Source organism: Podarcis filfolensis, assembly GCF_964270895.1.
Source record: "Podarcis filfolensis genome assembly, chromosome: 1".
NCBI lineage: Eukaryota > Metazoa > Chordata > Lepidosauria > Squamata > Lacertidae > Podarcis > Podarcis filfolensis.
In genome coordinates this window covers 42,404,955-42,430,305 of record NC_139604.1, presented here as the reverse complement: position 1 = coordinate 42,430,305, position 25,351 = coordinate 42,404,955, and the positions used below count along the sequence as shown (strand labels likewise).

The 25,351-nt window shown below is 38.8% G+C and overlaps 1 protein-coding gene across 3 annotated transcripts in view; it reads right to left on the bottom strand.

Moving 5' to 3' along the window:
• Nucleotides 1–25,351, bottom strand: part of DPP10 (dipeptidyl peptidase like 10) — a 552,775-nt gene that overhangs the window by 64,072 nt on the left and 463,352 nt on the right. For all 3 annotated transcript variants that reach the window (XM_083582231.1, XM_083582230.1, XM_083582232.1), the window contains 2 exons: nt 5,040–5,092; nt 4,876–4,957 (listed from right to left, as the gene is read on the bottom strand). In XM_083582231.1, coding sequence (XP_083438357.1) covers nt 4,876–4,957; nt 5,040–5,092 — 135 coding nt within the window. The remainder of the gene's footprint in view (nt 1–4,875; nt 4,958–5,039; nt 5,093–25,351) is intronic.

Genomic DNA, 25,351 nt, shown 5'->3' with positions numbered 1-25,351 from the left:
AATTTAGGAAGTATTTAATGACACAGTTTGAAAGAATTGAGGCAGTGAAGGGGCAAGAATCAATGCAGAAATGAAATCAGGTCTCTAAAGAATGCAACAAAGTCCACGTTCAAAGCTGATTTCCCTCTGCAATGGCAGCTACACAGATTTAGCCTCCCAAAGTAGGAATTGCTGGAATTGCAGAATTTCTGCTGCTACAACAAGGTATTGCTCTTTACAGGATCTGCTTGCTTTGTGTTATTTTCTTGTGAAAGTCAATGCTTATATTAAAATGTGAAACTCTGGTAATTAAGTAAGTAAATGATGAATTCACACCAAACTGGCTTTGATGTATCTGAAAGGAACAGTTGCAGACTCCTTAAGGGTTCTTATTAGATGAGCCTTCGGAATGTAACCATGCATTTTTCTCACAAATAATCCCTCAGATGCCACAATAAGTCACATATAAAGACAAGTGCACACAAATGCAATTAGGCAGCATGGCTGGAAACTTTTTACCCACATCCATTAAAAAAAAAATTCCTGGGGTTGATTCCTAATTACAACTCAGTTATCAACACATGGTTTTCATAATATATTCAATAAGCATTTTATCTTTCTGTCAGTGCTATTACTATTTGTCTCATTAGGACAAGAATGAAAAATAAATATTCAGGAAATCTTTTGATAGTTCTATTCATGATTTAATGCTGTTTCATCTAGCAGCTTAGCAAAAGGCTTTGAAAAAAAATACAAATAAAAATAGCACCTTTAAAATATTTATTTATAAAGAGGCTTCATTATCATTAATTAATTTCCCACTTGGCTCGTGAACTTTGTCATATTTCCCGCTCTTTACATTGCAAATAAATTTTAAAAAATCCCATCAGAGTATGCTAAAAATTCCAAGGGTACTAAATACTAATTATGGTGATATAAACATGTAACTCAGTATCTTCCCAAAAAACACACACCAGATATGTTGAATTGTGTGATAACTATATTTTGAAAGTTGGAATATGTTATATAACTAATAGGAATTAAGCTTCTACAATGAAGCGATTTATCCAGAGTGCTATTCCACCATGATTCCTAAGGATGCAAGCAAATGCAAGAATCAGGGAAGCTAAACCTTTTACACAGGTTAGTTGGAGAATTTCCAAAGATTTAAAAAGTGAACAGAAGTAGACCTGGTTTTCAGCTAACATTAAGCCAAATCATGGCTAAACATAGGGGCATGAGAATGTGGTTACTAACAGGAAAATTCACGGCTGTTTTGCTCCTCCTACTGAACTGCTCCTGTACTACTGGACCAAAGCCATCATTTGGCTTAGCATTACATTAAAACTCAGGCTTGTGGTTTATCTCTCTGAGAGACAAATATTCATATCTGCTTCTGGGTGTTTCTTCTAATCCAATTTTCCAAACTGGAATGGAGCAATTGCATTGGGATATATATTTTTTTTTTAAGTGAACCCTTTCCTCCAGTGTTGTTTTCCCAATTTAAATTACCACCCCTGCCTGAAAAGCTGGTATTTGTATTTATTCACCTATATATGTCTTATATTTATGCTATTCCTTTCTTATTATCCTTTGTTTGACTGTAATATAGCATGTGTTGATCTGATTTAATAGAAAAGCAAACTTAAAAAAAATAATAAACGCAGAATTAATTCTTTTCACAAAATCAGAGTTTAGAAAATAAATATGCAACACCAATGAAAAGCCTAAATGTTTGAGAGACCACGAATGCTCTTGGAAGAAGCCAGAACTCGCACCAGAAGAAATATATGCTTTCTTTTTTAGGATAAAGGAAGATTGGAAGGATGGAAAAGATCCCATTCCTGAGACAATATTTGTTGTTTAGTCGTTTAGTCATGACCGACTCTTGGACCCATGGACCAGAGCACGCCAGGCACTTCTGTCTTCCACTGCCTCCCACAGTTTAGTCAAACTCATGCTGGTAGCTTCGAGAACACTGTCCAACCATCTCATCCTCTGTCGTCCCCTTCTCCTTGTGCCCTCCATCTTTCCCAACAGAGACAATATACAGAAGGCAAATAGCATATACCTGTCTTGCTATTGCCTTCCCTGTAACTCAGCAACTGCCTCAGCACAGTGGAGTGAAGATGGGAAGAAGCTAACTGTTTCCTTGAAAACTTGCTTTGGGGACAACTGAGCTATTAGTGTTCCCTAAAAAGTGACAATACTTTCTGCAACACATCTTCTAAGTTGTCCCCACTCCCCTTTGCTAGCAAACAAAACCAAAGACCAAAGAGCAGGTAACATGGAGAAACCATAGCTTAATGTGGCATTACCATTTGCCAAGTGGTAACTTACCAACATATACGTATAAAAGCTGGTTGTCTGGATTGTAAGACCAGGCGCAGTGAGCCCGGGTTCACGGGGGGCAGGCGGTGTGAGAATACCAGTAAAGATAGGAAAAGAGCTTGAGATAAATATAGCCACAACTTTTTTGACCACAGGTGTAAGTCCTAGCCCAATTGCTGGTTGATTGCTCCTTTAGGGTTGATTCTGGGTTAAGGGATCCTCCTGTGTTCAGATCAAATGAAGGCAGACCTGCTACACCACCACTTGTGACATTTTAAAGCCTGTTAACCCCTGTCTGGGCCTTTGGACAAATGTTTTTACTTGGACCCCTTTACCAAAGTACTCTTAACATCTGGTTTCAGTTTTGGCTCAGGATTCAGTTACCAGAACTAATTTTGGAGTGCACAGAGGGAGGAGGAAGCTCCATTGCGCAAATGGATATCCTCCTGTGGCACTTCCGCCGATGGGACTTGGTTAGGTGAATCCTGCTTAACTAGTTTAGATACACATTTTGCTAAAGTTTTATATTCACCCAAACAATTTTTAAAATGGGTCATACTGCACTGTTACAGTATCACAAGCTGCTATTTTACACCAACACAACTGTGCACCTCTTAGACAATTGTATAAGGTTATGATTCCAAGTATACGTTTAGCCAAAATGCATGACATTAGCCTTCTTTCCCCCCAGGAATCTTAATTCCTAGCCATCTTGTTTATCTGTTCAAATATTTCCCTACCCTTCCATATGTAACAATTAGACAAAATCATTCTTTGCTTCCAGTGCTTTTACACACACACACACAGTCTTTTTCAAATGTTTCAGGGATGTGCAATTTGATGAAGCAACAGTCACAAGGGGTGTTCTTGGTTATGTTCCATTATATTGTTAGCTGCCTGTGTTATATAGCCAAGTGTGAAGAAATAAGCCCACTCTTCCTGGTAACATCTTGCAGCATATATAGGGAAACCTTTATGCCTTCTGTACTTTTACCTGCCTTTCTGTCAAGAGTGCATGCTTCAGTTAGCTGCTCTCCTCATATTTCCGACATATTTAATTTTGTCGTTATGCTCTGATGTATTGATAAATTAGCATAGTTAATTATTTAAACATTACCAATCATGTTCCAGATGGATGCAATTACTTCTCCCTTCAGCACCGTTTCCTGCCCCTATTTGTTTAATGTGATACTTCCTAACCAGAGGCATTTTTCACCATTCATGCAGTCTTGATTAACGATACATGAAGCAGTATATCCTTACCAAGTGCTTGACTGTATAGACTATTAGAAAATTTCTGTCTCTTATCAGAAGCTGCATGTGTGTGCCCAGCTCCAAGATCACAACCCAAGGCAACAATAAAACATACTCATTTTTGAATATGTGTGTGTTTTCACCAACTCCTAAGGGCCCAGGTCCCTTCGGCCCACCTCAATAAAATATTTGACCTACCCGCCTCCATTGATGGGCATTCCTTTCTTTTCAACATTTGGACTTAATTTCACAACAAGCCCTGCAAAAGAACTTGTAAAAACGTTGTTGGATGGCAAGAAAGCTGGGATTGGGCCAGCTGATGACATGGTTCACCAAATCTCTTTTCTGATGAGAGCAGCTTTTGCATCTCATTTGGAAACCAAGGACCCAGAGTCTGGAGGAAAAATGGGGAGGCACACAATGCCAGATGCTTGAAGTCCAGTGTGAAGTTTCCACAGTCTGTGTTGATTTGGGAAGCCATGTCATCAGCTGGTGTTGGTCCACTGTGCTTCATTGAGTTCAGGGTCAACACAGGTCAACGCAGCCGTCTACCAGGAGATTTTGGAGCACTTCATGCTTTCTTCTGCAGATGAGCTTTATGGGGTTGCTGACTTCATTTTCCAGCAGGACTTTGGCACCTACCCACACTGCCAAAAGTAGCAAAACCTGGTTCAATGCCCATGGGATTACTGTGCTTGATTGGCCAGCAAACTTGCCTGACCTGAACCCCATAGAGAATCTATGGGGCATTAACAAGAGACAGATGAGAGACATGAGACCGAGCAATGCAGAAGAGCTGAAGGCTGCTATTGAAGCACTCAAGAGATGTCACTTAGACAGTAAATGTGGAATCCCTAGACTTGTCTCTCAGAGCTACTGAGCTCAAAATAAGGACAGGGGCTTGTCTACTTCAACAAGAAAAAATAATAAGCCCAAAGGGATGGTCACTGGATGTGTGAGGTGTGATGGATACGTGGCTTGCTGTGTGGGCAGAGGTGCCATTCAGCCAACTACATCACAAGTTCATGGGGATGCTGGTAGATAGGTATATATATCACAACCTATTGCGGGTTAATTAATGAATAAAGTTGTTTATTTAATCTGAAATCTAGTGTTTTGTCTCCTTATTCTCAAATGTTTGTGCAGTAGATCCTTATTTGAAAGGAAACCTCAAGTGGATTAGAACATATAAAAGGACTAAATGCTTAGAAATCCATAATAATAACCATCATTCCTTTATATTTTATCCCCCCCAGTTAACAGCCCCTTTAAAGCACAACCGCAGATAAATATGAAAATTATTTGTCTTACCAGTTGCTGGCCTTGTACACCCCATGCTGCATACTGTAAAACTGAATCCTCTACCTCCGGAGGGTTTAACTCCCAAACTTCCCTTGAAAAAAGGTAAACATTTTACTTGAACACATTTGCACCATTACATGGCACAGAACAGCATCGATATAACACCATCTTACCTCGTACGTATGTTATATATCACATATGAAGCCGTATACGAGTAATGAAAAACCTGTGAAACAAGGAGAAAAAGTAGACATGAGCACCGTCATGGGATACATTTGGAAAACTTGGGGAGAAGAAAACTTTTATTCATGATGTTAGATATCCCATTGTCTAAATTGACATGGCACGCTTGCATAAGTGGGCTTGGTCTGTGCTAAACTGTGCTATCTTTAGCTGTTAGTACTCTTTGTTCCAGTTCACAAGTACATGTTTATTGTCACTTAATGAGTATAACACCATTCAGTGACATGCATCTTTGAATATGCACCACAGATCAAATACTAAAGATTGAACTTTCAAACATTATCATGAGCACAATACTTCCCAGTGGAATCATACATTCAGCTGTGTGAGTTATGAAGCATTAAATAATCACGAAAAGAGAAGTCAAGAGAGGTACTTGCATGTGTGTGAATACGGTCAGGATAAAGTGTCACTGGAGACCACATGATTTTTGTGCTGAATTGTAGCCTAGATTTTTTTTTCTTGTTTGTGCAGTTCAAACAAATAAACACAAACACCCATGGGATCCTAACATCCATAATTCTACCTTCTAAAACATTTTTTAGTTCTAAAACCACTATGAATCATGCCTGCAAAACTGCAGTAAAGATAAATAACTGCCCTTGGAAACCTGCTGCTTGTACTTTTGATTCAGAATAATTATTTTATCCAAACATATGTGGCTAGGGGGGGGGGAACCCATTTGTTACACTGAATACTTACTAATTATTATAAGGTTTTCCATAGCTTAATCTAAATTTCAGCTGAAGCAGGGAACTACAACCACAAATTAATAAGGACAATACTCCATCAAAACAATTTCTGTAGACCAACAAACTAAAAATAATTCCTATATGAGATGTTTTCAAACCTACAGGCACATTATAAATTAAGCACTTCAAATATTTTCCCCCAGAATGTTGATATGTAAGCAGTATTTAATAAAGCACAGAACTGTATTAGCATTCAATTAAAATAGAGGCTGATCTAATATATGCAATACATGGACAGCTCAGAAAAACTACAAAAAAGAAGACACTCAAATTTCTGGAATGAAACTCTAGATACAGTTGTATGACCCAATTTCCCACCTTACCTGGAAATTCCCAAATTGCACCCAAGCACAGTGAAGGTGGGAAACACTGCTGTTTGACTTCAAACAAGCATGGCTGCACAGGCACTGCAGCAATGAGAAACAGCTGGGTTGGAATGTGGACAAGCCCAACTTCAGGTGGGTAATTGGCTTCAGCTTGGCTTCCCAGGGGAGGGGAGGCAGGCCTGGGAGTGGATTAGCTTTTCTCTGGTTGGCTCATGGTCTAGTAAAATAGGCCCAGCCCAGTGTGATAAAGACTTCCCCAGTCTCATTCCCTAGTTACAGAGGTTGTGCTTTGTTTTTGTTTATCTGGTTCATTTTGCTGTTTTGTCTGTTCCTCAAGATACACTGTGCTATGGTATTAGTCAGACACTGGTTACTTTTACCTGTGGGCTTTTTGCATTCCTTATAGTAACAGTGCTATATGATATTGATATATATTTTTCTTTCACAATTTCCCTTAGCAGTAGAGGCATTGGCCAAGATCTATTGTTGAGTAAAGCAAGGGATCAGCTCCCCGCTCCCCAGTGGAAGATCTTCTTAAAGGCGGTGTTTCTCAAACTTGGGTCTCTAGCTGTTTTTGGACTACAGGTCCCATCATCCCTCACCACTGGTCCTGCTAGCTAGGGATGGTAGGAGTTGTAGTCCCCAAACAGCTGGAGACCCAAGTTTGGGAAACACTGCCTTAAGGGATAGTGGGATGTTGCCTTGTGCTGGGTTGCAGCACTCCCAAGCTGCTTGGGACTAGACTATGCTGATGTGGGCCTATATACTTCAGCCCATCTGCTAGGGGCTGTGGACATTGGACAGCAAGGGGGCTGCACATTGAATAGATCTTGCACTCTGCCATGGTTGTTGTAACCAAAATAAAAGTTGTGGCATTGTTCAACCCATCAAAGCCTCTGCCATTTACTGCTCTGACACCCTATTCTGGGCACGCAAACATCAACACAGGAGCTCAAGGTGGTGACACACTGACTGGTCCAAGGTCACCCAGTGGGCTTCATGCCTCAGTAGGAATTTGAACCCAGGTCCAACACTCTAACTGGCAGTCCAACAACTAAAGTAAGTAAATTTTTATTTATACCCCGCCCTTCCCAGCCAAGACTGGGCTCAGGGCAGCTAACATCAAATGTCAAATACATTAAAACACAAACAATTGATTAAAATACAGCTTAAAAATTAGAATCAGGATAAAATTAAATGACTGCCCATGAAATTACAACCATAGGGGTTGGAAACCTCAAGTATGCACCAGTGCCAGCTATCCATGTATGCAATTATGCTAATGATCTGGAGTTCCAATGACATTCTGCAGCAGGCTTTAAAGTCATCGTCTTCTTTAAAGTGGTGTGATACCAACATAAAGCCACTGAATTTGAAATTAATTAGGAACGTTTGAGTAAATGTTCATTATAAGAACCCCAGTCTGCGTGGAAACTGGTTCGTCCCCACATGCTGAGGAGAGCACAGTGTCGAATGAGACAACAGGTTGGTGGGGCAATCATTTGGGTCAATAGAATGCAAAATAGCATTCCCATGGGAGGAAGTTAAGGAAGTCACTTGATCATTCCCACATGGTTGCGGCTTTCAAATGAACTCTCAAGTCATATGGGAAAACGTCATGGAAAAACAACTCCAGCTATCATAGAAAAGCAGCCATACTTGCAAGGATGACTGCAGGTATGATTTAACAGGTAATTAGTACAGTATCATCAGTAATATAAAAAAGTCAAAGGAAGATTACATGCATATTTTAATATGGTGATTTTTTCTAGGTTTAAATATGGAAATAAGAAACTTACTGTATTTACAATAACATACATTTGCATGTTTATATTTAGTATTTCTAAAAGGCTGCTATTATATTGCCAACAACTTATATTTTAAAAAGTATTAGTTGTCAAATGTGCTTTAGAATAAATTATATTTTATATACATGCAGTAAGGTATTCTATATTCCATTTAATTAATCTGCATTTATGTTTAGTGAAAAATCTTTTAAATATTTATGAGGCTTTTGCTGAAAGTACCACTTATAAACTAAAAAAATGCAGATTTTATAGATATCCTAGAATTACACTTCAGCCCTGTGTGAACAGTTGTTTATTTCAAAGCATTACTACAATAGTTAAACAAAGTCTAGGTGCCTCATTTTCATGATGTCATACTGAATATAGGGTTGCACTACCCTATGCATTGCAGGGGGTTGGACTAGATGAACATTGGGGTCCCTTCCAGATCTACAATTCTAAGATTCTATGATTCTGTACTTCACTGATACACACAAAGAAGGCATCAAACCTTTCTGTTGTATTTGCAAATAATTTCACTAAATACAAAGAGTGTTTATCTAATTAGAGGTTCAGTAGTAAGTGTAAAATGGACAGACAGAGTTGATATTTTTTATTTTCAGTCAGTTAAACAGAGATTACCAAATCTGTATCTTAAGGCACTTCAACATTTGCAGTAGACACCCACTCTCGATTTCTCAACCCTTTGATTTCACTCGATTACAAGCACCTTTAATCTTTACCCAGGCAACTCAAGTGCCCTGATCACATCCTCTATATCTGTTGCTTAGCCTCTGATCCAATTTCCCTGTTATTTGATCTCCATTGACTTGTGACATGCAGCTGACGCTTGCTTATTCCATTCCGGTAGCAGACCCATCCGTGTTGTCCAGTCACCCAGCAGTACCAAGGGTGAAGACAACCATAACAGTCTACAGAGACAATCCTGTAAACCCTGGAGTAAATCCCATTGGACACAATGGGGCAAATTACATTTCCCTAATACCAGACTAAAAGGAATTAGCAATCCCTCAACAGACAACCTTAGAATAAAAGAATATACAAATTTATTATAGAAAAAGAGAAAGATTGATTGATTGGCAGGCAAGTCCTTAAATAAAAGATTTGCGATTATGCTCAGCAACCCTCAGAATAATTTCAAGGTTCTTGGAGGGAGATAGATATCAGGTGGTGTCTTGTACAGGGGTGTTGGACATATTTCAGCCTGAGGGCAGTATTTCTTTCCGGGCAGCAATCCAGGAACCACATGCCAGTGGCCAGAGGAAAAATGGGTGGAATGTTTGATGTAAATGTTATCTTTGTACAGCAAGCTGCTTTCTACACAAGGCCAACATACCCCTCTCTATCCTCTACCCAGGCAAGGAAGGGGCATCATCGGAGTTCGAGGTCACATTGTAGCCAGGCAAAAACACTAAAAGAACGGAGCAAAGCAGGACCAGTGAGGGGTGTGGCTGGGGACGGGGTGTGGCCTGGGCAGAGTGCTGTGGGCTACAGCTTGGAGGGCTGCATCTGACCTCTGGGTCCGAGGTTCCCCACCCCTGCTGTATGGGAATAAAACAGTGATAATCTACATCTTAGAGAAACACAATAAAGTTTAAATTAACTATAGTTTATATAGTTATGTAAATGCATGGCATTTTTGTTTTTACTATTCTAGGAAGAGGGGGTGGGGGGAATGGAATAATCCAGTACAAAAAGGATGAAGGCTAGGGAAGAGGGTTGAGTTAGGTGGGCAGAGCTGAAATTGTAAATTAGCTACAAACTCTTCTGGCGTATCTGAAACAGCTCCCAAACTCAGCAATTTACATTTTCATAAATACCCTGACCCCAGAGGATCCCAAACTAGCACTCCAGTTTTATAAAACTCAGCACAGGTCCAAAACATTCCTGTTTCAGCAAATGTCATTGATGGAGCTGCAGGAGATGCCAAGGTACCAATTAATCCTGACTAGATGGGATTGCAAATTCTGCCTCTGATCTGAAATCATTATACAGAATACAGAATCAAACATAAACACGTGATCACAAAGGAAGCATTATCATCCTCCCATGATTCAAGTTTCCACTATCAATTTTTCCACATAACTGTGATGAAAGAATTGCACCTGAAAATCTACATATATAAGTGCTGATGGGATATGATGCTGTTCCATTTTTATACTGATACAAAGAAGAGTAACTTCTTAATGATATATTAAATGATGTCTGAATGATATATTTTGAGTCTAACATGAAAGAGACAATGAAACCCTTTGGTGTTGGCTTAGAAAACTAAACTCCTACACCAAGGACAAAATACCTACCCACATCTCAAGATTTTATTGGCCCATTCCATTCCTACAACAAAGCAATATTCTATACTTACTCAGCTTTAACTTATAGATATCTGACACTGCTAAGATTGCAGTATAAAGAAAATAGAATCCGTACTTAATTTGCCCAGAAAATTTTCAAGCAGCAATAAAAATGACTTATTTTTTTACTTGTTCTGTCTAAGGGAGAACTGTAGCTTTCCTGTTACTAAAACATCTGATGCAGTTAATAAATTGAAATTAGTAGCAGCATGTCAGTTGCCTATGGCAATGTAGAATTGATAGATAGTAAGAAGAAAATCTCCACTCCAGTTCACAGTGCATCTACTAAATAAATTAGTAAGACCATCAATAAAGTTTAAATTCATTTTATGTTGAAGCACCATTATCAATATAAGATGCAGTCCTTGGCTTGGTAGACTCATTGGGGCAAATAGTCCCATGAATCTCCAAATGTTGGGTCCTAGAGAGAGAACCATGACACACAAGCACTCCTTTGGTGAACCTGAGAATTCTCATATAGATATTGGTTTCCAATGCCATGACTCTTCAATGCTGAAATCATATTGTACCCTCATCAGCACAGAAATAATGTATGAAGTTCTAAGACTTAAAATTGATAACCAACAGATTTAATGTCATATACCTTGCCAGAGAGAATGCATGGGTCCTAAACTGAAGTTGGCATTCTTTATTTTGCTGTTTCTAATAATTTACATGTTTCCAATAAATTAGAATTGTAGGCAGTGCTCAATAGGATGCTTGCATTTAAATGTCACTGTAAGCTCTGGTCTGGAAGCTCCTTAGTATTTCCTAATTCCCCATGGAGTACAGTCACAAACATACTGCTCCATGCATGTCTTGTTATTAGGCTTATTCACCAGTCTTCAAGTTGCTTGTTTCTGTACCAACTGGAAGCTTTCAGAGAACTCAGAGTTTCTTGTATTGGACAATAGACATAAAGCAGCATACAGAAAAGTTCATTGTGTTACATTCACTGAATTGAATTCCACTCAGGATGCTCCCCTTAACAGAAAGAGGGGAGGAAGTTTCACCAATTTCCCCTTTCTCCTGCAGCCTCAGCATCACACTATTTCAGAAGGATCTTCTGGAGAAGACATTCAATAATATAGGGAGCTACAGGGAAGGCGCTCAACAAAAATAGCCCCACCCTTCCATTCTGCTAATAGGGTTTATCAGACAGATCAAAAGCCTTTCATGGATGAAAGCCCTTCCATTTGTGGAGAACAAAGTCTGGATTCAACCCATTGGGCTCAACTGTACTGCAGGTAAGGCCTCGTTCATATTTCTATACTGAAAAACATAAAATGTAAGTTATTTTATCTAACTGGGGAGGTGATTAGCTACATTAGCCCATTACATACTATATTGTCTCAATCCACCTAGAACAGAATGCATGAACTAAAAGAGTTTTGAGGACCTTTTTTCGAATAGAGAGCTACCATGGTGTGGTGGCTAGATCAGAACTTTCCAAACTGTGTGTCACAACACGTTAGTGTGTAGGTGTGTTGTGTGAACGCTCCCCATGCTTGTCCCAAGGCTGGAAAAGGATCGATTTATCCTCTGGTTTGCTAGTAAAACTGAATTACTGTGTCACAAAATGATGCATGTCTAAAAAGTGTGTCACCAACATGAAAAGTTTGGAAAACTCTGAAAATTAAGAGAACACTGTAAACAACTAAAAACCTTGGCAGTATTTGAGTAATGCTTATAATGTATGAAAAACCATGAAAAATGGATTACTATTCTTTTAACAAATTAGAGAAAATATGATAAGCAGTTGGAAAAAAAGATTGATAATGGTAACCATGGAAGGGCAGAGGGAAGTCAAAGGATTCAGGGAATCCTAAATGAAGAGGTGAATGATTTGTTTGAATTTGAATTTAAATTTGTTATGTAAAATATATTTTTTAAAAGGGCAAAAGAGAAAAGTTTGGAAAGCTCTGGGCTAGAGCATTCAACTAAATCCAGGGAAACTGAGCTTCAAATATCACTCAGAGCAAATATCACTAAGCTCATGGAGTGATCTTAAGGAAGTCAATGTCTCTCAGTCTGAGCTACCTCACAAGATTGTTGCGATGATCGTGTGTGTCCTTATGACCTCCACACTTACATAGCATATTGGATATAACACTGCTTGCTTTATATTTAATTTCAATTCCTGAATCCAGATAATTGGTCAGCTGCCTGGTTTGGAAGTGGTTGTACTCTCCCTGAAGTATTGTTTGTTATGAGAACTATTTCATTTACTAATAAGCAGCACTCAGAATTGCAATACAAAGATCACACAAATAATCCTCTTAGAAACTGTTTGAAGTTTCAACATGAGAATGGAATTAGAAGATCAAATTATTAAGGGACCAGTTCACTATTAGCCACTAATATATTCATCTCATTGAGTAAAACAAGATGGCATCAGTGCGAATTACCAGTAGATCAGTTGAAGTGTGGCACTTCTGATATTGTTTGTTATTCAAGAATTCCTTCTTATGAATAGCACCCAGCCAATAGTTACCCAGCCTAGCAAAAAGAATCAATATGCTTTGAATTAGAAAATCAGGGATAAGAACATTGAAACAGACAACACCGCAAGAAACAGACTATTTTGCTTTTCTCTGCCATTTTGTCTACTGATTCAATTTGATGGCCTAAAAAGTGCAAACTAGCAGTTTTTTTACCTTCACTTCCAGGAATTTATAAAGTTATGTGGGTTCCTACAGAAGCATTATTGGGTGTCTTAAAGCACAGCACCAGTTCGAAAAGAAAAGAAAAGAAATAAGAGAGGTGATTCCAAACAGATACAATAAAGTTAAATGACAAGGTCATAACCTCCTAAAGCATCACATTTATTTTATTCAATCAACATCAATTACTTGTCATGATTGATGGCAACTATTGCATATCATTGGACGGAATTTATGGATAGTATTAACACTTTTGGCTATGAAATATTGCTACCATAACAACGATATGCTGCCAAGCCAAAATAAATATAAGAGAGGGAGATTTCTAGACATCTAATTCATCTAACAAGAAAAAAGGCTGTCAACCAAGACTAAACAAAAAAAGCACATCTAGAAAATCTGCTTAGGCTTATGCTGCACTACTTATCATTTTTCACTAAGATTAATTATCTCATGAAAAAAGTCATCTTCTTTGGAGTGTTAATTAATTCACAATCAATTAAACTCAATGCAGCTAACCAAAAGTTCAAATGTGATACACACTGCAGATGAATACTATTTTAGAGAAACCCAACTATGCTTGCTACTATTTCTACCAGCATTGAGATCCCTAGTCCTGTATTTGAATGCATATTTCAATCATTTCTCTTTTAATACCTAACCATTTGAGATGAGTGAATTACTCAAAAAATGTTTCCCATTACCACATTTGAAAGCGTCATATATCACTGTCAATGGAAATTCTTTTACTACATTATCTTGTAAAAAAATGCCTCTTTTGGAGTCTCTGCAAGAAAAATAAAACCAAACCATAAAATATGGAAATAATTTTAATGTCAAGTGATATAAGAAGCACCGCCCATGACAACATTCACAGGTGTTGTTCACAAATTACTTTCTAGCAGAGATGGAGGAGATTTTGTTCAGTCTGCATTTTTCAGTGAAACAACCTGATGATGATGATGATAAATATTGAGACCATATTTAAGAAGTTCAACTTTTGTTAATCAGTGTAGCACTAATTAAAGTGATTGTAATGAGAAAAGGTTCTAATTCTAGACCATCACTTCCCTTTCCTCCCTACCACAAAATGTGACGGAGTACAAATTGCAGGGAGAGGAAGAAATCCCCATAGAGTGAAAATAAGGAACAAAAGCAGCAGCAAAACAACAAGCATTCCCTTTAGAAATTCAATAAAGAAAAAGAGTTTGCAGCAAGAAAATGAAGATACTGTACAAGTGCAAGTAGTGAGCAAGCATGAGGATGCCAGAGTCACATATGCTAGGAAGGGAAAAGTATAGTAGGGAAGGGGGAAAGTCGAGTGACAACATGCATGAGAAGGGGCAGAACTTCAAGGGGATGAGTTACAGGGTAGGAGGCAGCAGAAGGAGCTATGTGGATGTGATAACCGAAGCACACACACCACAGGAAAAAGCTGCAGTATCCCAAGAAAGAAGGCTGCCTGCAGCACATGGAGCATCATTCTGTATCTATAGAGAATAAAGTCAGAAAGCCAGTAGCAGCCAGCCAGTCCATTTGCACCCACCAACCTCCCCATTGGCTCCCTTCCCCTTTCAAGTAAGCTGTAGTGGTAGAATCACCCAGAACCCACTATGCCATCCACCACTGCATGAAGTGGAACCAGAAAAGAACTTGCTCTATTCCTCTTCCTTTGATTGACAGTCGTCAAATATCTTACACCTGGCAATGAAACATAGTACAGATTATGAGCACAATCATTTCCCATTCCCAACAGCGGTGCTCTGTGGAGAAGCAGGACCACATAGAAAGTGGGGTAGCAGGACCATTGGGCTTGATACCGTCACATGACAGCACTGTGACCAGCTCAGGAGCTAATGGATTTCAAATTGGCTCTGCCCATTCCTCTACCAGACTTTTAATTGCCCCACTTCAGGGCCATCTGCTATCAATGGTGGGCATTCTGCCAACAGCACTCCTGTCCACCCATCCATTTGACAGCTGGAAGGGGGAGTGTTGCACCAGCAGCCTGCAGAGGGCCCGCTTAGGCAGCAGAACTGGGCGGAAGGACACTCCACCCCAAGCCTGGTTTAATGAGGAGGAAGGTTGGATTGTTCACTAACAGAGGAGTTTGAATAACAATGGTATTTTGAGAGGAACTCCTCCACACTATTTTACCATACTTTAACAACCCCAATTGCCTAATGTAAGGAAAAGCTGTTTTAATGATTGCCTAACCTGCATTGCATAAAGACAAGTATGAAAACGTTGGCATTAAACCATATGGTTAGTTGTAAAATCAGAAGACGGATGTATCATTTATGTTAATCTGAAATAAGTGGGAATATGATTTTGCTAATTACCATCATGCCAGCTCAAAGAAGGATCAACATCAGGCATATTGCTCATATATTTAGAATAAATTGTAATAGTGCTGGTATCATTAACCAGGACTCTGGTTTATCCATTATGAAGATTATTTTCATGACAGTTTACATAATAGCGGAGAGATTAAATTATAAGTTATAAAATATTATTAAGATCATATTTATTGACTAATTCCTGGTAATAAGCTCTAAAATGACCCTTCTAGAGATGAACCAGGGATAATTTCCAATATCTTACTCTCTTTGTGGTTCCAGATTAATTTAAATATAATTACTCAAGCTTCTTGGGAAATACTAAGGAGCTTCCAGACCAGAGCTTCTTGTCTCACAACCAATAATATGGATTAAATTAAATGTTTCTATACTAAAATTAAATAAGAATATTAAAATGATATGGATTGTTTTAGTTGTTAAAATACATGCCTTCTGCAACTATATCTGGGATACCATGCACAGTTCTGGTCACCTTACCTGAAAAAAGGATTTTGTGGAGTTAGAAAATGTTCAGAAAAGGGCAACCAAATTGCTGAAGTGGATGGAGCAACTCCCTTACAATAAAAGGTTCCAGCATTTGAGACTTTTTAGTTTAGAGAAAAGGTGAGTAAGAAGTGACATGATAGAAGTTTAGAAAATTATACATGGTATGAAGAAAGTGGATAGGGAAAAGTTTTGACCTGTCTCCATAACCCTAGAATCCTTTAACATTCAATGAAGCTGAATGCTGGAAAATTCAGGACTGACCAAAAAACAACAACCACAACAACCTCCTTATGCATGGAACTTGCTCCCACAAGAGGCGGTGGTGGTCACCACCTTGGATGGCTTTAAAAGAGGATGAAGTTATCAAAGGCTACACTCTTTCTCCCTGGATGGAGGCAGTATACTTCTGAATACCAGTTGCTGGTAAATGGAGGAGGGGAGGATGCTCTTGTGCTCAGGTCCTGCTTGTATGTTTCACACAAACCTCTGGTTGGCTACTGTAAGAACATGATGCTGCACTAGATGAGCCATTGGCCTAATCCAGCAAGCTCTTCTTACATTCTTAGGTGTTCTTAACATGCATCTGTTAACAGTTCTTGCTGAAACTAAGCACTGAAGTTCAGTGTTCTACTTATTAGCCCTGAAAGCAATTGACCACATAAATGTAGCTGAATAATATATCAACAGTCAAGAATGGCTTACTTGTTGTATTCTGCATTTCATTAGTAAAACAGGAGAAGAAATATGTAGAAGAAGATGCTAGGATGGTCTATAAGACGTGTGTATTTTGGTACACCCATGTTTCAAGCCTGAGTCATTTCAATTTAAGACATGATTATTGACCCTTGGGTCATTTTATTGCTCTTATTGTTTTGTGTGTCAACATTAGTCACAAAGGCACTGTAGAAAGAAGTTATCTGAAATATCCAACTTGGAGAAAGGATATTGAAAAAGAAGTCAGTGCTAAGCTATGACAGATCTTGCTGCCTGGGAGTAAGCTGGTCACTGAGCGAAGAAGACTGAAGCCCCATCCCAGAGAGAGTTTGCCAAGTGGCAGAGGGCTGGTGCTCAGCAGCCATTTCTGATATTTTTGAATCAGAGCTTACCATAATCCAAAGATGTTATTTTAGGCAGCCTTAATTGTTATCTGAGCCAAAAGAACTAAGAACTCTGCATGACCACATAGCCATGCCAAATCTCCCAATAAGCATGCTGGAGTGTAGGGACCCATTTAATGAAAAAGGACTTACTGGAATATAAGCTAGAATGGTGTCTAAGGGCAGTCAAAAAGTATTTCATATTCATTTCAGAATGAACAAAGAACTTTGCAGCTGATGGGAAGTTTCTCGGTATGAGTCAATTTGAAATAAGGAAATGTGTATTATAGTTAATGTCTATGTGAAGCTATATCCAGTGAATGACACACAATGGGGGTGTGTCCTACACAAAATAAACATGTTTAAAGGAAGGTATCGGGCTTGGCAGATTTATAACCCCTTTTAACTGAAAGCATATTTTTTAAAGAAAATCAATAGACATTTTAGACATTTTAGAGATAGTACAACTTATAGCCAACAAATCAAACATCCTCCTTTGTCTAATATAGCATATTTTCTCTACCTTTGGTGCATATAGTTTAAAACATTTCTTATACTGGCAGATCTGATTTAAAAGGACTTGGCTCTGCATTGCATTTCAAAGTATTCAGTCCTTTTTCGAAAATCTTCAAAAACATTTTCGGTTTATCTACAGCACAGAAATGGAGCTAACTGTTATTCTCTTGGGATTCCCCTATTCAACAGTTCCTTTTTCAACAGGTCTCTTTTGTACATTCAGGTATGCAGTGTTTAGAAATGCAGAAATAAAAGTGTATAGCAGCTCCCCCTCCACCCCAGGTTTTGGGAATAGTCTTTTATACTAGCAAACAGAATAAAACCAGCCATCATTAAGAGGCAATCATGGCCTTCCTATATATGAAAGAAAGGGGCTAGCTCACCAGGACAGGATTACTTATTTTTTTACAAAGAAATTGGGAGGAAGGGAGCCACTGAATCACATTCAAATGCCATGCCTGCAGCAACTTTGTTCAGCAGTGTAACCTCTGTTGAAGTCTTTAATTTTGCTTCCTCTTTTTCGTTGTGCAGGACATCCCACAAAAGGGTTCGTGATAATTTGATTCTTTCCCACCCACCCAAGAAGAAATTAGTACATCAGGAAGCTGCCATAGTTCCTGTTAAATAAAGAATTAACTGTATAGATTTCAGTTACCCAATCTGAGGATGTGGACAAGGTTCTGGGAGAGATGCAGCCTGCCACTTGTGAGCTTGACCCTTACCCTTCTTGGTTCATAACACTGAGCACATAACATTCTGAAGGCTGAATGTATCCTGCTGGTGTGCCTGCCTGCTCCTCCTCATTAACATCCCAGTACTCGGCACTGACTCCACTGCCAGGAGGCTTTGTCCATGGTGTTGCACCTCCCCCAGTGGCTACTCCTGCTGGAATCAGGTGTGTTGAACCAGCCCTGCCAAGCTTAAAGAATCCCAAAGTAGCAATACAGTGGTACCTCGGGTTAAGTACTTAATTCGTTCTGGAGGTCCGCTCTTAACCTGAAACTGTTCTTAACCTGAAGCACAACTTTAGCTAATGGGGCTCCTGCTGCCGCCGCGCCACCGGAGCACGATTACTGTTCTCATCCTGAAGCAAAGTTCTTAACCTGAAGCACTATTTCTGGGTTAGCGGAGTCTGTAACCTGACGCGTATGTAACCTGAGGTACCACTGTAATGAAATAAGATGGGTAACAGTAGTTGAAAAGGTCAGCTCTGTGTAAGCTTTGTGGAGACTTAGAACTTGCAAGGTGGCCTCACAGAGTAGCACCACTTCCAAACAGGAACATGCACAAAGAGGCCAGTTATGCTATTTTGTATATGCCCCCAAAAAAGCATCTTAAAAAGTAGAGACATCACCTTGCCAACAAAGGTCTGTATAGTAAAAGCTATGGTTTTCCCAGTAGTGATGTATGGAAGTGAGAGCTGGACCATAAAGAAGGCTGATCGCCGAAGAATTGATGCTTTTGAATTATGGTGCTGGAGGAGTCCCATGGACTGCAAGAAGATCAAACCTATCCATTCTTAAGGAAATCAGCCCTGAGTGCTCACTGGAAGGACAGATCATGAAGCTGAGACTCCAATACTTTGGCCACCTCATGGAAAAGACCCTGATGTTGGGAAAGATGGAGGGAACAAGGAGAAGGGGACAACAGAGGACGAGATGGTTGGATAGTGTTCTCGAAGCTACCAGCATGAGTTTGACCAAACTGTGGGAGACAGTGGAAGACAGGAGTGCCTGGCGTGCTCTGGTCCATGGGGTCACGAAGAGTCAGACACGACTAAACGACTAAACAACAACAACAACAACATATGCCCAAAGTGAGCAACATAAGGTATTTCAGATTCTGTGTGTTATTCCGGAGTTTTCGTGTGCTAGAATGAATAATTTATACCAGAGGCATAAATATTTATACTAGTGTATGTGGCCCTCCAGATGTTGCTAGCCAATGTTCAAGGATAAACACACATTTAATCCAACAATATGGAGGTGGGGCAGTTTTTCCATATCTGGCTCAAAGACTCTCTATGAAAACTCTGGTGGAATGAATACACTTGATTTAGCTCAGTTCCGCTCTAGTGCACTAATTCTGCATAGTATGCACTCAAAATGTCAAAACTACTGTATCTCAGAGGCTACTCCAGTCATTTGTCTAGGGACCAAGAGCATCTAACTCCATAATGAAAATGGCACCATCTCACAGCATGGTCTTCATATTTATGGAGCATATACACTCAGTCATAGAATTAGATATCAATATGTATGTTTGCATATTACATACAAAATCCAAGAAAGTAACTGTTACTTTTGAATGTAACTCTTTACAATTCTGGTATGGCTATCAGCATCCAGAATAATTTCTTTGGAGTTGCATCTGGTCCATGGACACCAGTTGGCCATCGCTGACCTACACCTTATACAGTTTGTATGATGCAAGATGTTTAGAGACTGTGAACCTCTTATATTTTTTGAAACATCTGTGAAGGCACCAACTCTTTTCATTTCCTTTATTTATTGCCTTGTCAAGCCAGAGACAAAGGTGATTTAAACTCTCAGAGCATGAGTTTCTAGAGAATAGAACAACTGTCTATGTTTTGTTGTGCCTTCATGTTAGCTGGTCCTGAATACATTATATCAAATGTGTAGGTCATAGGTATTTCAGCACAAATTGATAGTGCAGATGGTGCAGCCTATATTAATACGGGGCTCAAGGGAATTAACTTTATTTTGCTCATGTTCCTTTGTCTTTCAACATTTGATAATTTTGTTGATGTATTTATAGAATCTGAATTTCCCATCTGTCAACAGGCTGGTTTCTTGTTTCCATCAAGTGAGATTGGTTCCAAGCACATTATTGTGCTATTTTATGACGCCACGTTCCATTGTCACAGGATGTTTATCAATACATACAAAATCCACTGGTGGCCACTTCACTTATCACTTTGCAATGCAGTATCCAGGAATGTTTTAAACTACCTATATTTATTAAATAACCAATAACAATTTCATAATGTTTAATGCCAAGAGGAATTCCAAGGTTACTCTGCCAACTGAGTTGATAAGCACTCAAGGATAAAGCAAATCTATTTCGTTGATTACCCTTGAAAAATAATTTGCAATCATCTATCTGGGGAAAAAATCAGTGTGTGTAAAAACCAGTTTCAACATTATAAGTAGTTCACTAAATTTGTATGGAAAATCCTTAGTAATATTAACTGCAAGTTTTTAATGGATGGGCTGAATAAACTCATTGCTTATAGCTACATAATGAAGTTATTCTGCTGGATGCAGAATATAACTTAAATAGACATTGCTTTGCATTTATTTTTTGTTGATTGACCCACAATCCTTTGCGGGGTGAGACAGTGAGTTTCATTTATATGAAGTTCAGGTAGTAGGGCCTGGTTAATAGAAATAATTTAATAATATTGTTTCTCATTTGCTTTGATGAAATAGTATGAGACACATTTATTGAATTTGCTATTAGCAGTTTCAGCCTTCCTAGTAATAGTTCAGTACAATGGCAAACAAAAGTGAGATAACCAATGAAGCTTTGTGTGTGTGCCACATTTTATTCAACCACTTAAATAATCAAATGTGTAGGAGAGCTGTCATTAACGTTCTATAGCCAATATTGCACAAGCTCTGAACTCACCAGATCCCATCATCGTTCTTGTTAGAATTATCATAAACTATACTGTATTAACTGAATTATACTAACTTCTTTAGTACTTCCTATGCCAACATGGTAGCAGACTTTCAACAAACATGGTCATTCGGTGCACTTTTCATTCAATATTTCTGTCTATAAGTACTTTCAACACAATTAATAATATATAATCCATTTGATCCTTGGATTCTGCAATGTTGCCAATAGAATCAGAACCAGAAAGAACATCAGGATGATTTTATTGATATTTGCAATATTTATTTCATCTGTCAAAATGTGGGAATGAAACATTCTGGCTCTGTCAGCCTCATTCTGTGCAAACAGGTTTAGCAAGGAGGACTGTAAAACAATGTAATGTTGCTGACAGATTTAGATTTTAGGAGCAAATAGTGAGTTCAACCTAAATCTCAAGTCTAACAAAAACACTAGATGAAGGACCTACAGAGCAAGAACTAGGAGAATATAAACAATCTCATCTAGGAGATCAGTGGGCAGTTTACATTGAGAACTAGGTCAAATTAGCTAAATAGGTAGACTTCCCGTAGCATGTTTTCCTCCATGTTGAAAAAGTCTTATAATAATAAACTCAAACTCAATTTAAACATGACAAAGGGTCTGTATGGTGAAGTGAGTTTGAGTTTGTTGGCCCTTATCCAGCACAGAAAAAAAGACTTTCTTGTGAAGTGAGTATCTCATAGGAAATAGTCTGAACCCTTTTCATCTCATGTATTTTTGCATGATCAATACCATGATCAAGCAAGGAGTGGATCTGTTCATTTGTGCAATGACATGACAGATGGACCCTAGAAAATGAACCTAAAGGACTGAACTGTACAACTCGTGTGAGAATGCCAGGAGGGCCAGGCTAGAACTGAACATCTTCAATTCTGTATGCAGTTGCCCCGTGCACTGCCATATAAGAACTACACTTTGGAGTAACTTCATGGCAGTGAAGTATTCTCTGACTCTAGGCTAGCCTGACCCACCTAGGCTAAGGAGAAGGGGGGCTATAAAAGGTTTCCTGGTAGGGATTTTGTTTGAGAAACAAGATCTTCCTAGCTTTGATGTGCTTCAATTGATTTGGACCTCATAGAATCATAGAATTGCAGAGTCATGGGAGTTGGAAGGGACCTCAAGGGTCATCTTGTCCAACCCTCTGCAATGCAGGAATCTCAGCTAAAGCATCCATGACAGATGGCCATCCAGCCTCTGCTTAAAGAATCTGCAATCTATGGAGGGAGTACTGACTTACATCTGACAACTCCTTATAGCTCAACCTTGGGGGCCAGGGCAGAGAGATCTTATACCTTATTTTACATATTGTAAAAAACTGAAAGTATTAGGATTGAGGTGTGTGTTTGCATTATACAGGGATATTTTAAGACAAAGAAAGCACCCCTTTCCCTTTGCAACTCTCCTGAGTATTTCCTTTTCCATCCTGCTATATAGTATAAAATGTTGGTAGCCACATCAAATCTGAGCCCTCTATTCCTAAGTAGCTCAATAAGGAAAGAACTGGAAATATGTGATTTCCCCATTCCTTTTATGACCCCTCTCTCCAAATAAATAAAGACAGGCTCCTGTTACAAGGTATGTAGAGCTCTGAGCAAATGCAGTGCTTTGGGGGATTGGGACACATTACAAAAATTCATGAAGGTTGCACTGATTTGACAGTCAATTCACATCCATTATTTCAATATGAATAATTAAATGATTAAACCAAAGTAATTATATATGTAATGAGGAGGTGCATGTTATCAGCCCCTTACAAAATTCAATTTAATTGGTGGGAGTTGTAAAACTGGTAAAGTACTATTACTTTAATTCACAGTTGTTTTCTTGTCCTAGTCTTAATAAAAATAAATTACTCATCAAATCAAATGAAACTTCTCATGCTTTTCAGTAAGTTCAGGCTAATTCATTATACATTATTAAAAACACTATTTGATGGTATCATGTGGAACCACGTGCAATTAAATTTCACAATTTGTTCTTAAATATGCTGCTGTAAGAATGGGGACATACATTATTTAAAATAGATACTTTGAACCTGTATTTCAGAAATTGCTTCAACTGAATCATAACCAATACTATTATGTAAACAGATGAGAGATTATCCAACTCTAGGGTTGAATTAGCAACATGATGGAATTAATATGACGATGATGATTGAAATTATTTCCTGCCCTTCATCAGCACATCCCAGGACAGTTAACCACTATCTATAATTCAGCATTAAAAGCAGTTAAAACAAATCACAGTCACAAATATAAGGTGGACCACAAAAACACATACCTCAGGGTGTCTAAGGCTTGCGGAAAGAGGCATGTATTCAGCATATAACAAAAGCTATATAACGAAGGTGCCAGATGCATGTCTGTAGTGAGGGAATTCCTAGGAACTACTACAGAGAATGCTCTCTCTCAGGCAACTCTCTTCCCAAAAAAACTTTTGAGGGACATGGAATTACCAAGCCCCACCCCCTTTGCTGATCTTAACACCCAAGATGGAAGGAGACAATTTTGCAGATATTTGGGGCTAAATCATTTAGGACTTTCAACACTAACATGACCATCTTTAATTGGGCCTGGAAAAGACCTGGCAACCAATGCAGCTGTTTTAAAACAAGTATCATATGAGTTCTAAAGGAAACCCCATCCAGTCATTTGGCTGATGCATTTTGAACCAGCTGAAGCTTCCAAGTCGTCTTTGCGAGCAACCCCACAATCAAGCGCATTGCAATAATCCAAATTGGAAGTTACCAGAATGTGAATTATCATGGCCAAGTCATCTGTCCAAAAAGTTGGTGGAACAACTGGAGTCAGAAATAGGCACTCCTAGCCCTGAGACCACCTGAGCCTCAAGAAACAAGCTACAAACAAGTAGAACCTCACCTGTAACTATCTTCTCACCTCCAGGACTCAAGGACTTGGAACATATAACACCACTGTCTTTTTGGGACTGAGCTTCAGTTTTTTGGCTCATATCCAGCCTATCACTACCTCCATCTAGTACCTCAGCTGCCTCTCCTGATTCAGATGGAATGGAGAGATAAAGCTGGGTGTCACCCACATATTGGTGATGCTCCAAATTTCCAGTTGCCTACTCCCAGTGGCTTCATGAAGGCGTTAAATAACGTGGGAGACAAAATGGAACCTTGCAGGGTGTCACAGGAAAGCTCACATGGCAAACAGTTCTCCCACCTCAGAACTACTTTCTGGAAATTGCCCTGGAGGTAGGAGCAGAAGCACTAAGGTCAAGTGACCCCAACCCCCATATCCCTCAGCCACTCCATAAGATTACTGTGATCAAATGGTATCAACAAAGGAAACATCTCGCAAGTTAGTGAATGTGGGATTGCAGCTTTATTTGTGACTGTGTTGATTTCAATGGAACTTAGTTTCAGGTGACTTTTGCTAGATTATTCCCTTATCTATTCATAAAGTACACAATAAAACTTTTAAATTACAATAAAGAAATAGTTTCCGGCACACATTTCCCTTCAAAAAATGTTATCAGAATAATACTATCTCTCTGCCCCCTTTCATTACACAGGGATACGATAAAGAGGAGACATCACTGTGATTGGGTTAGCATAGGAACAGGGTTAAGGGAGAGGGGAATTCTGTATTTCTAAGTTGCCTGGAACTGCCCTTATGTTTCCACTGATATTTCTCTAAAATAATATGAAAAATATATTACTGCAAGCAGGTGAAATGACAAGATCAGCAGGAAACCTAGATACTAGTAAATCATTTCCTTCCTCCATCAATCTCAGCCACTCTAGGAAGCAGTTTGTGCTTGGAAAAGGCGATCTTGCCATGGAATCCTATATTATGCCATGTTTCAAACTGCTCAGTTAAATATTTCTAATAGGCAGCATATACTACTGTACCAAAATCTCTGAAGACTTTCATTATTTTAGGTTGGCTTTGTCATGGATTAAAATTGTGACAATTGCTTTAAAAATATATAGTTTGTTACTCAGATGTCTTTCTACATTCTGTAAATTTAAGGTGATTACATATTAATATTACTGTAGTTTTAATATTCTATGTACACAAAAATGCACTTCTATGAGGTACCATTCTCTTTATGTGCTACTTATTGTGAAAATCACAATACAAATGGATCAGTGCATTTATTTCCATATACTATCCAGAAGGCTGCTCAATATCTTTCCACCTCAGTTAGAAAAATGACTGAAATTATGA